The 12605-nt window shown below is 51.1% G+C and overlaps 1 protein-coding gene, 1 long non-coding RNA gene and 1 pseudogene across 3 annotated transcripts; all 3 read left to right on the forward strand.

Annotated features, from left to right (window-relative positions):
* Nucleotides 1-312: 312 nt before the first annotated feature.
* LOC306816401 (ephrin-A4 pseudogene) lies at nt 313-939 on the forward strand (annotated as a pseudogene). Its single transcript has one exon. The product of its transcript is annotated as an ephrin-A4 pseudogene (transcript).
* Nucleotides 940-7097: 6158 nt separating this feature from the next.
* LOC306816402 (serine/threonine-protein kinase pim-1-like) lies at nt 7098-8889 on the forward strand (the record flags this gene model as incomplete). The annotated part of the gene is made up of 5 exons (XM_079332842.1): nt 7098-7271; nt 7341-7391; nt 7596-7962; nt 8554-8651; nt 8869-8889. 5 exons carry the CDS (start codon nt 7098-7100, stop codon nt 8887-8889), a joined length of 711 nt encoding a protein of 236 aa, XP_079188968.1.
* A 186-nt stretch (nt 8890-9075) lies between these two features.
* LOC306816403 lies at nt 9076-10781 on the forward strand. Its single transcript, XR_013777661.1, has 3 exons — nt 9076-9137; nt 9364-9529; nt 10752-10781. It is a non-coding gene; the product is annotated as an uncharacterized lncRNA (long non-coding RNA).
* Nucleotides 10782-12605: the final 1824 nt, after the last annotated feature.

Here is a 12605-nt window from a genome sequence, read left to right on the forward strand (position 1 = left end):
TCGGAAAGTGATCGGGCTGCATTCGGTTGGGAGAGCCGTGGGTGGCTTGGTGCCGAACAATGATCCAGAATGGGATCCAAACAGTGGTGAGGGAAAAAAATCTATCAGGGAATATCAGGAATTGTTAGTAAAATTAAGACTGGAATGGCCAAAACGTTAAATTGGTCAAAATTGTATTCAGTCAGACAAGGAAACTACAAATGGGACCAAAACCAGGAAATTACTGACAAGTAAAATTTTCAGAATTACCGAAGGCACAGAACTATAAGTATCTTTTAGTGTATGTATGCACTTTTCAGGCTAGCCTGAGCCATGCGCCCCGCGCCGCTGTTCGAGCTCCTGCTCTGGGCGCCGCTGTTCTGGGCGCCGCCAGTGCACGGTTTCCGCCACAGTATCCACTGGAACGGCAGCAACCCCAAGTTCCTGCAAGACGACTATTCCATCCAAGTGGCCATCAATGACTACCTAGACATTTACTGCCCGCACTACAAGGGGGCAGTGCCCACCGGCCAGGCAGAAACCTTCACGCTTTTCATAGTAAACCGGGAAGGTTATCGCGGCTGCTACGAAACCCCTGGCGCCCTCATGCGCTGGAAGTGCAACCGGCCCCAGGCTCCCTTCGGGCCCGTCCGCTTCTCCGAAAAGATCCAGCGTTTTACCCCCTTCCCACTCGGCTTCGAGTTCCAGCCCGGAGAGACCTACTACTACATCTCCGTGCCCAGCCCCGAAAGCGCCGGGCGGTGCTTAAAGCTGCGCGTCACCGTCTGCTGCCAAGGCACCATGGCAAAGCCGGTAACAAAGGTGCCCAAATCACAGCCTCGAAAGCACAAGGAGCCCAAAAATGTGGTGCCTGCCCGGGGCACCGCGGTCCCATCGCAGTCCTGCAGCCCGTGCCTGGCATTCTCTTTGGTGGTGTTATTAATTGTTCTTAAATCTTGAACTAATTAATTGGTGCAGGATCTAGGGGCAATTAATAATATTGCCAAGGACATTCACTCAGTGCTTGCCAATCCATATACCTTGTTAACATCTGTGTCAGAAAAATTTAAATAGTTTTCTGTTATTAATTTAAAAAAAAAAAAAAAATGTTTTCTCCTGCATCCCTCTGGCATTCGAAAGTAGGAAATATTTTGCATTCAAGTGGGAAAGTCCTGACACTAAAAGAAAAAGACAGCTCACCTGGTCCCGGCTGCCTCAAGGTTTCAAATAGTCCTACGATATTTGGAAATCAATTGGCAAAGGAATTAAAAGATTGGAAGACTGCTAAGGTAAGAGAGTCACCATTCTCTTATGTCATTCTCCAGTATGTAGACGATATTTTTCTAGCAGCAGAAGAAAAAGAAACGTGTCTGAAATTGACTATTGCATTGTTAAATATGCTGGGTCAGGGTAGCTACCGGGCAACTGATAAAAGCAAGTGTGATTTATCTTGGATGCGAAATCATGCAAGGACAAAGGAGGCTGGGAGTCAATCAAATAGAAGCAATATGTGCCCTACCCCTTCCAAGAAACCATCAAAGGCTTAGGTCCTTTTTAAAATGGTTTTGGACTCTTAGCTAAGCCCTTGTATGAGGCCCTGAAAGAACCACAGTTACACTGGGATCGACAAAGGAAAAAGGCCTTTGAAGACTTAGGCCTCCCAGATCTAAACAAAGAATTTCAGTTATATGTGAATGAAAGGCAAAAGTTAGCACTCGGAGTGCTGACTCCAGAGACTTTGATCCTGGAAATGCCCGGTAAAGTATTTTTTTTCAAAACAACTAAATTCAGTCAGTGCTGGATGGCCGTCATGCTTGCGGGCAGTTACGGCCACGGTGATCCTCATCCGGAAAGCCAGAAAATTGACTTTGGGAAAAAAATTTAAAGTATTTGTGCCTCACATGGTACTGGCAGTTCTGGAGCAAAAGGGGGGTTATTGGCTTTCGTCCAGCAGGATGCTACAATGCCAAGCAATCCTGAGGGAACAGGATGATGTAGAACTGAAAATGACTAATTATGTTAACCCAGCAGAATTTCCCCGCAGCAAGCAAGAGGAAGGAAAGTTGGTGCATGATTGCATGGAAGTGATTGAACAAGTACATGCAAGCAGAATCGATTTAAAGGATACTCCAATGGAAAACCCGGATTGGAAACTGCTTACTGATGGATCCAGTTTTGTGGAAAATGGAAGCAGGTATGCAGGGTATGCTGCAACAACAGTAAAAACAGTGGTAAAAGCAAAAGCCCTAACTCCCGGAACCTCAGCCCAACGAGCAAAAATTATTGCATTAACAAGAACTTTGGAATTAAGTGAAAAAAGAGGTAAACATATGGACTGATTCTGGATATGCTTTTGGAGGTGTACATATTCATGGAGCTCTATGTATTACTCCAAAGGCGTATTTTAAATCAGTGGTTGTAATGCATGTTAAAGGACATCAAAAGGAAAATAAAAAAATCTACAAAGAAAACTGGATGGCAAATTGGACGGCTCGGGAAGTGGCCAGAGAAGTATGAACTCAAATGGCTTTGGTACCAAGTAAGGTGAGCCCAGTAACTCCACATTTATTACAAGAACCTAAGTACTCCCCAGATGACGAAAAACTGGCATCACTGCTGCTGGCCCAAAAGAATAAAGTTGAATGGTATGTAACCGCAATGGGACAAGTTGTAGTGCCTGCCAGAATCATGAAGGCAATTCTGGAAACAAAACATAATAAATGCCATTGGGAAGCAGAGGCCTTAGTAAAATTTTTTTTTTCAAGGAAAAAAAAAAAAAAAAAAAAAAAAAAAAAAGAAGTAATTTCTAACCAGATGTTAACATTAGAAAAAGTGAATGCTATGTGTCCAACCTGTTTGAAAAATAACCCAGTAGTTAGAAAATATGTCACCGGAAAATCCAGTGCATGACATTCAACCAAGTGTTTGGGTCCAATATAAAATTCTCGCACTAGCATTTGGCAAAAGCCAGCAAAAGTTTTTTATTAAAGTAAAAGTTACCTTTGCGTTTCTACTCCCTCAGGTACAACTTGGGTTCCTACCAAAAATGATACCAGAATGGGAACAAAACTCAAAGATTCGCCAGCTACGAAATAAATTGTTTTTACAAGACGCAGTTTTTGAACTCCAGCAAGTTACTGGTAAACCAATCAACATTAATTGGGATCATCCGGACATTTCAATAGCCACTGGACTATTAGATAACTGTGAACAATCTATAATTAACAAGATTCAAAATTTACAGATAAGAAAGTGCTGAAACTGCAAAGGGAAAAAGTGTACTGGTAAAGCGCTAGTATTGTTACATTGTGGAAAGTGTCACTCTACAGTTATAAAATCTCAGTGGGGTATGTCACAACCTTTGTGTACTGCTTGCTCTTGGAGAAATCGTGCCCTAACCTGGCAAACAGAACTAAAAACAGCAACAGGAGCCCGCAACACGAGGGAAGCCCTGTTGTTAGTAGAAAACAGGGCCAATTTATATAGAATACATTGTAAGTGGAGAATACAGAACACTGTGAGAAACATAAAAGATTGGGAAAAAAGTAAAATATTGGGATATTGTTGTGAAAAAGATACTATTGGATTAATACGTACCGAGCTTAGGGAAAACCTACCTTCTATAAATTCAGAAATGACCAAAGTCATATTTGGCATTGAAACACTTGATATAAAATAAGCGAGAAAAACAGTATGGCAAAGTTGCACAGTGATACCGTTTTTGAACATAAACGAAAAAACTAGAACAAACAGCACTTCTTTTGTTCAGTATTAGTCTCCGCTACTAGCCCTTTTAGAACTTGTCTAGTAGAAATGCCAAACTTTAATAAAACCAAGTATAAATAAATGACCACAGGCTCTTGTACAGTATTCTTACAACAAAAATCTTAGCAAAATTGAATGTTACTCTCCCTTGGGGCCCACAGGAAATAGGCTTATTGGAAAGTAAACAATTAAACTATACAATAAACAAAACAAGTTGTGTTTATTTAAGATTTTACTAGTATAAAATTAATAATACTTTGCACTAATTAACATCTGAATAGGTTTCGTCCATAATACAGTACATTGTGTTGATTGCAGTCTTGTTATTAATTATCTAGTTAGTGTATGTGTGTTTTAGGAGTTATTGAAAAAGAAACCAGACACACCAAGAGGGTAATAAAAGCTTTAACAAGAACCAACGAAATGCACCTGTCTCCTCCGAAGTATGAAGTTGCTATCGGGCAAGAAAATCCAGCATTCGAAAAGGAATCCAGCATTTGAAAGACCCGATGATAATGAAGAATTGAGCATCCTTGCAGAAGACTGAAGAATGCTCAAAAGGGGGGAAATGTTGCCATTTGATATAATAAATTGCATTAAAGTAATAATAAACCTTAGTAATTGACATTAGTTGACATTAGTAGTAGTTATGCTAAGGCTTAGTAGGCCGCATGTAACCGGCAGATGAACTTTATAGCAAATTTTGTAATGCAAGCAGTATAGTTGTGAAATAATTACTTATCTTAAGGAGTGTATCCATTTATCTAAAGAATGCACCTTTTGGCAGAATCTTAAATGTCAGAAAGATTATGGTACCAGGTATCAAAAATGTGGTAAGAATCTGTTAAGATGAAGAAATCGTGTAAAGAAGCATATAAAAACCTTGTGAATTTTCTGTCAAATGGGGCTCTGTCTTTGGACGCTAGTCCACAGGCTCCCGAGGCCTCAATAAAGCACAGCATAAACGACTTCGGTTGTTTGTGTTTTCTTCGGATCGGGCAACACTCCATCCCAAAGTTCAACATCCTGAGAGGGAGCTGAAGCTGTGGCAGAGCTGGGAAAATCCCCAGAGCAGGGAACAACCAAGTGCCACCACTGAGAACTTCAGCAGAGCTGCTCAGCTGACACAGACTGGGCACATCTGAGTGACAGGGCAGCACCCCAGGCTGGAAAAGCCCCATCCCAGATTGTAACAGCAGCGTGTCCTGACATTCCCCTCCTTGGGGAGTGTGGGCCTTCCTCCCTGGGCTGGGGACACTCCTCAAGGACACTGCTCCAGGCTGAGCCAAAGTTTTTGGTTTGGGTGAATGACATCAATCTCTACTTAATAACTGGTTTTGCTTTAATACAACTGCTTCCAAATTGTTCCTGTCTCCCTCTGACTGTCCCTGAGAGGAGCAGAGACACAGTTCCACAAGCTCAGGGTTCTCCTTTGATGAGGAATCTGGGATGCAAATGGCCTTCTCAGAAGGATAAAAGCATTAGGAATGGACTAGAAATTATTAGAAAAAACTACCCTTCTTGCAGACAATGTTCACCAAGACCACTAAGTTCACCTGCATTTCCCCTTTTTAGATTCTTTTTGTCATCTAGTCTGGGCAGTCCAGCTTGGTCTAGTGCTTATCATGAACAGATTGTGCTCTTGATTTATACCAGTGCAAGAGATGTAGAATGATCTAAACTGAACACAGAAACAAACTACGGCTGTCAGCCCATTTTCACGGTCTAGGTTACTCTGCAGGTGTCCATGGAGACGCGGGAATGATTATCACACAACTCTCCACTTCCAGCTGGAGGCTCTGGAGATTCTTTCTCTGAGTCCAGTCAGGGTTGCATTCCCTAACAATTCCTGGTACCACCTCCTGTTTTCCAAGCTTGGAATAATCACAATGAAACCTTACCAATGGCACAACTGCCCAGTCCACAAGACAAAGAAAGGATAAGTTGTAAAGTTCTCCAAACATTTGCCCTGCTTTGCTGCAGAACTCGTGCTGCACACACAGTGTGGAAAGCCAAGAGAAGCTGCATTGGTGACACAACCTGTGACAGAAGCTCGACCTCGTTCTCCATGAAAGGCTCTTGAAAAGAGCAGACAGGACTGTGGAGAAGATTCTTGGAAAACTGAAACAGCTTTCCAGAAGTGAAATGAAAATGGAAAAAAACAATCCAAGATGTTTTCATGTGTTTATTTCTATGCTCCCCTTTTCTAGTGTTTTAGTGTTGCACTGCTTCTCCATGCCATTAAGTCCAAATGGATCTCACCTCTAAGATCAATGACTTGTGAGTTTTAGACACTCTAAAATACCATAAGCTACAAACAGTTTGCCTTGCCCAGGTTTTGTTGGAAAGCAATGCTGGAGACATAAGTGCAGTGCTTGGCTCGGGCAGGAATCCTCCAGCCAGGGAATGAGCCCCGAGAGTGTCTGAGCCTCAGCAGGACCAATGCACAGCCGGGACCCAGGGGATTCCCGTGTCACCGTGCGGGAGTCAGGACTCGGGGCTTGGCTCAACAGGGCAAAGTTCTCGTTCCGGGACAGACTCAGGGGCTGCCCCCGGAGCACGCGGGGCTCGGCCATGGGGCGAGTGGGGCGAGCGTGGAACGGACACGCGGACGAGCGAACACGCGGACAAACGAACACACGGACAAACGAACACACGGACAAACGGCCACGGCGCGTCAGTTGCTTCAGCAAGCAGCGGAAGCAGCAGCAGCGGCAGCAGCAGCGGCGGTGGAAGCAGCGAGTCTACAGATCCTCTGGATCTCTTGTTCCTCTCCCTCTCCCGCATTCCCGCACCCTCTTCCCCAGTGTCGTGTTCCCGGATCTCTCCCTCTCTTCCCTTCTCCCCTCTTCCTTTTCCGGGCCATGTTCCGAGCCCGCCCCCGGCCCCGGGCGGGGCTGCCCCTGGCCCGGCCCCCCCCGCAGCCCCGCCCATCCCGTCGCAGTCCCGCCTTGGCCCAGCTCTGGCTGTACTGGAGGTGGCGCTGCTGGGCGGTCATCAGTGCCTGGAGCTGCGGCAGCATCGCCTCCCTTAGGCTCCACCTGGCCCGAGCCCGGCCCCGGCCCCGGCCCAGACACGGGGTCCAGTCCCGGCCCCGGCCCCGGCCCCGGCCCCGGCCCCGGCCCCGGTCCCGATCCCGGTCCCGGCTCCTCCCGGGACCCGCGAAGGACACACGTGGCGCGGCCCCTCCCGCCGCCTCCGCGGCAGCGTCCCCGGTCCGAGCTCCGCCGCTCGGCAGCGCGGCCGCCGGCCCCGAGCCGCCGGGGCCCGGGGCGGGTGGGGATGCCCGGCCCAGGACGCTCGGGGAGCGCTCGGGGGCCGTGTGTGGCCCCGGGCCAAGCGCTGATGGCTTCATGTCGCCCGCAGGGAAGGCGCAGGAGGCCCTGCAGGAGCGGTACCGGATGGGTTCGCTGCTCGGCAGAGACGGCTTCGGCAGCGTCTTCTCGGGGATGCGCCTCGCAGACGGTGCCCCGGTGAGTGGAGGGGCCGGCAGCGGGCGGAGGAGGGTGGAGGAGGAGAAAGAGGAGGTAGAGGAGGACTCCAGGGCGCGGCGGAGTGGGCGGCAAGCTGAGCCAACTGCCGCTTCTTGCTCGCAGGTCGCCATCAAATGCGTACCACGGGATCGCATCCAGCACTGGGGCAAGCTGGTGAGTGAGTGGGGCCAGCGGCAGAAGGCGGGGCGTGCCGGGCAGAGAGGAGCCAGGGCCCGGCAGGGTGGGAGCCACCGGGAGCCCTGCAGGGAGAGCGGGCGTGGGGTGAGCAGGGGGTGCAGAGCATCCCGGGCTGGCTGAGGAGCCCCAGAGCCCTGGCACAGCCTCAGCCCCGCTGACGGCATCATGCTCCTTGCGCAGCCCGACAGCGCCCGTGCACCCCTGGAGATCGTGCTGCTGGACAAGGTGTCCTCTGGGTGTGCTGGTGTCATTCAGCTCCTGGAGTGGGTTGAGCTGCCCAACAGCTTCTTGATGGTGCTGGAGCATCCGGAGCGGTGCCAGGACCTCTCGGCTGTGCTGGCCGAGCGGAGGTTCCTGCCGGAAGAGGAGGCGCGGGGACTGTTCCGCCAGGTGCTGGACGCCGTGCGGCACTGCACCAGCTGCGGGGTCCTGCACAGGGACATCAAGCCCGAGAACATCCTGCTCGACCTGGCCACCGGGCAGCTGAAATTGATTGACTTTGGCTGTGGCACCTTCCTCCAAGATGCAGCCTACACCCAGTTTGCAGGTGAGCCCTCTCAAGGGATGCTCCTGGGCATCTCATGGCCCAAGCCTGGGTGTAGCCCTCGGACTTCCCCCTTTTGCAGCTGGGATGGGATTAATGCTTGAGCCAAGTTGATTTGGGTGGGGTCATGAGGAGAGCCAGTTCCCAGCCCTGCCTTCTGCCCTGGGCTGGGGCTGAGGCAGCTAGGCCAATAAAAACCCCCATGGGGGTAGCAGGGAGGGGGGGTCTGACCCCGTGCCCCAGCTGGTTTGCTGTCCAGGAGAGGAAGGGCTTGAACTGCTCTTCTCCCCTCATTTACATTGGCTTATTAACATTTTTTGAGGGCCAGCGGGGAAGAGAGTGGGTTTTCTTCACTACTGGGTGGGTTTTTCTTTTGTATGTCATGTTTAGGCCTTCCCAGGGCTTCTGCTGCCCTCTTCCAGCACCAGTGGCTTCTTTCCCAGCCCCAAGTTTGTACACGAGTCCCACGTGCTGGCGAGAGGGCACCGGGTCACACCATGTGCCACTGGGGCAGTCTTTGCATGCCCAGGGATGCTGGGGCCAGGCTCTGGGAGCAGCAGCATCCCCCTGATGAGCTCCATCTGTATTCCATAGGAACTCTGTCCTACAGCCCCCCAGAGTGGATCTACCACCAACGCTACCACGGCGAGGCAGCAACGATCTGGTCCCTGGGCCTCCTGCTGTACCACCTGGTCACAGGGAAGCACCCATTCAGGAGGGGCCAGGAGACGATCTGGGGACGAATCTTGTTCCCACGACGGCTCTCTCAAGGTGGATGGATCCTCATCTCTGGGCATCTCTGGGAGGGAATACCAGTGCTGGGAGACAGCAGTGGGCTCATGAGCATCCTGCTGTGTCAGCTGCTGAGGGGGTGGCACAGGTCCTGCTCTCCTGCTCGTCTCCAAACAGAGAATCTATGGGGAAGTTTAGGCACAGCTCTGGGCACACCCAGCATGGCCTGGGCATGACAATGGGGGGGGCAACTTCTCCAACTGACTGGCGATTTCTGCTTTCTCTCTTCAGAGTGCCAAGATATTATTAAGAGGTGTTTGTCCATGCAACCCTTGGACAGGCCATCCTTACAAGACCTTTCCCACCATCCTTGGCTGCAGGGCATTCGTCTGCCCTAGAAGATGGGAGAGATGCACGTTGCACAGTTGCATCCAGAGGCCTGGCAAGTAACAGCTCCACACATCTCTTGGGAATCAGTGGCAGTCCAAACCAGACTGCCTTTACCTCTGAGCAGGGGTCATCAGAAGGGAACACACAGCTCTTGGGCTGGAGCTGAGCTGGAGACCTGGGGTGGCAAGCACTGGTGGCCACCTTCCCACCTAGTTTTGCTTGTTTGGTCCACCGAGGGCTGGGGCCCCGGGCAGAACACTGACAGCCTGGTCTGGCCCCCAGGACAAGAGAAGGAGTCCCTGGAGAAGCTGTACCAGGTGGGGCTGCTGCTGGAGACACCAAGGACAACCTCAAGGACAACAATCTCTTCCTCAACCTGGCCAGCTGAAGATGATGGACTTTGATTCTGGCACCTTCCTCAGAGACACACTCTGCACCCCGTTTGCAAGTGAGTTCACAGCCAGGGGGAAGCTGCCAGATCTGGGCATGGCACAGCCTGGCCAGGCACCAAAGGCTCCCCCTCTTACTGGGGTGGATGCCACAAAGTCTTCAGTAGGCTGCCAAGCTGCTTTTTGGCTCTGGGCAGCTGCTGAGGGGCTGGGTGTGCCATGGTGGCTGCAGGCTGGGCACATGTGCTGCCCTCCTGCTTTGCTGCCAGGGGCAGCAGTGACTGGGAGGTTTGTGCCCAGCTCCAGGTGCAGCCAGCGTGGCCTGGGCACTGAGGACAGCTGGGACATGGGGGACAGGAGCCTTCGGCTGACGGGCGGGTTCTGGTTTCTCTCCTTGCAGCCGGGCTCTGCGGATGCTGAGGCAGCTCTGGGCTGTGCCAGGGCTCTGCTGGGCTCAGCCCTGGGCACAGGGCTCTGCCCTCACAGGGCTCTGACAGCTTTGCACCAGACGAGCCCGTTCCAAGCGCACCGCCGGAGCTTTCTGCTTTGCAGGTGAGTGAGACGCTCCTGCAGGCCAAGGGTTTGCTGTTAGGGGGACACACCCAATGGGCAAGAACCCACACTCTCCACGGTGACAGCTGAACCTCTGCATTTCCACAGGATGTCCCACTCTTCATTCTTTTTTGGCTGGAATTGTGCAGTTGCACTTTCTTCTTCCTCTAGAAGTGTCACGAGTGGGCAAAACCTGGCGAGGGGCCGTGTTCCTAAGGCAGTGCAGCCTGGAGCTGATGGAAGAAGAATTTCCGTTCTGCACTCCCAAACCAAGCAAAAAGCTGTAAGTGTGACTTTCTGTCTTTAAGAAGCCCCTGACAGTTTCAAAGGGAATGTGCAGCTCTTTCACAGGGTGAGAAGGAAGAGCATCTCCTAAAGGATTTGGGCAGTGACAGAGTTTATATTGCCAGTCTTGCCAGGAGCTGGCAGGGCATAAAACAATTTCTTCTTGCTTCACTCCAATTCCACCACAATTTAAAATAACTGTATTGGAAATAAACCTCAAAATCTTTTTAAGAAAGGTTACTGAGGCCAGTAAAATGGATCAATGCCATCAACTCATTTACAAAGTAAATAACTGAGTTTTCTGCTGCGAAAGATCAGTTATTAAACTGAATTAAAAGTTACGGAAGATTTTTCACTGCAGACTTGGGGTTTTTTTTTTTTTTATCTTTCACATTTTATAGAGGTTTTTTCTTCTCTTTTTTCTTTTTCTTTAGTTTAAAACAGAAAACATGCCATAAAATAGGAGTGTCTTCTGTTCCTGGTTCCCGTGTGGAGCAGCTCCTTCCCGCTGGCTGAGCTGCTCAGGCAGAGCAGTCTCTGGAAGAGACTCGCAGGCTCCCTGTTTGCTGTGCTGCCCCACTTGTGCCCAGCCAGCTTCTTTTTTTTTTTTTTTTAATTCTTTGCACTTTTGCAATATATAAATTACTCTGTTCCTTAAGTTAGTGTCTGTGTCTTCGGTGCTGACCTTGCCCATGGGCAAAGCAGATATTGTGGGCCCCATAGAACCAAAGATGCCTTGTGACACTGTGGGGCCTGGTGTGACGAGGAGACCATTGTGAGCCTGTGGGGCTCCATGGAACCATGGGGACCATTCTGATACTGCAGAGACTTACATTACCTAGGGTTCCTTCTTTTCCTCTCCCTGTCCTTGCCCCAGCCCAACAGTGCAGGTGACATAGTCATGGTTACCTTCTGCAGCAACAATTGGAGGCACTGCAGGTCAGGGACAGCCACTCTGTGTCTGGAATGCTCAGCAGATCCTCAGCTTGGGCATTTCCTGCAGCCTCCAGGCCAGCCCCACTGCCCAGCACAGCAGCAGAGTTGGCCCCAGGGTTCCTCAGGCAGCTGCTGCTGCCCCAGGGACAGGGCAGCCTCTTTCCAGGGCTTCTCTGCATCCCAGGGGCTCCTGCTCTGCTCCTGGCACATTCCAGCTGCCCACAGAGCCTGTGCCAGGGAACACGTCTGTAATGGCCTGAGCAGTCACTGCTGCAGCCCCTGCCCTGCTCCCAGAGCCCGAGCTGGGGCTGCTGCTCTGCAGAGCACGGGGGCTGTGCTGCCCGGGGCCCTGGGCTGCCTCTGCTGGGCTCTGCTGCTCAGCCTGGGACACAGAGGCAGCTGATGGTGCTCCCTGCACTGACCCCCTCCCACACAGGCTCTGCTGGGGCTGTGGAGGAGCTCAGAGGAGCCTGCCTTGTTCCAGGGCTGCCAGATGCCCTTGGGGCTGGCCTGGATTCTCCTGGGGAAGGTCCCTGAAGCTCAAAGCAGTCAGTGCCCAGACTCCTCTCCCTGTGCCTGCTGTGTCCCTGGGGCTGCAGAGCTCTCCTGGGTCACAGCAGACATTCAGTCCTTGGTCTCTGGGTGACCCCACACTGGACAGGATTTGGCTTCAGGGCTCCATTTGCTGCTGACCTGATGGGATGGGCTGTCCCTGCAGATCCTCTGTGCTCTCCTGGCAGGCTCTGATTTCCTACAGGAAAGCGCTCACCTGCCACCAGAGCCATCACAGTTTCAGAGTCCCAGGCAGGTGACTTGGAGGGCATTTGTCACTTCCATGGCCACTGACCACTAACACAAAACACAAACACCTGACCCTGCCTTCAGTCCCTGAAGTACCACAGTGGAACCCTGATCTCATGGCACTGACTCCAGGGACAAACAAGCAAAGCAGTGAGACTCTGCAAAACCCATTCCTTGGGCTTCTCCTGGAGACTAGCTTAGTAAAAAGACTTCAGCCTTTGGGCACTGCACTGAGCAAATCCCCTTTGCTGGTGGAACTGCTGTGCTGCAGCCTGGCTGTGTCCCAGTCATGCCCATGGCCTGTCCCTGCCTGTGGTCACACCACAGATACACTGCAATACAGGGACTGAGCTGCCAGAGCACTCAGGTCTTGGACAAGGACAATAAAATTGTCCTTGTCATCTCCTCAGGGGTGGAGATGGAGAAAGTATAGCCCTCAAAAGACCCAAGTGCTGCTGCTCTCTGGCAGTGCTGCTGTGCTGGGACTCTTTTTCTCTTGACCTCTGCACACAGACACTGCCCCTGCAGCTGAAGGAGAGGTAAGAGAGGGAAGATATTTGA

Source organism: Erithacus rubecula (assembly GCF_903797595.1).
Source record: "Erithacus rubecula genome assembly, contig: scaffold_565_arrow_ctg1, whole genome shotgun sequence".
Lineage (NCBI taxonomy): Eukaryota > Metazoa > Chordata > Aves > Passeriformes > Muscicapidae > Erithacus > Erithacus rubecula.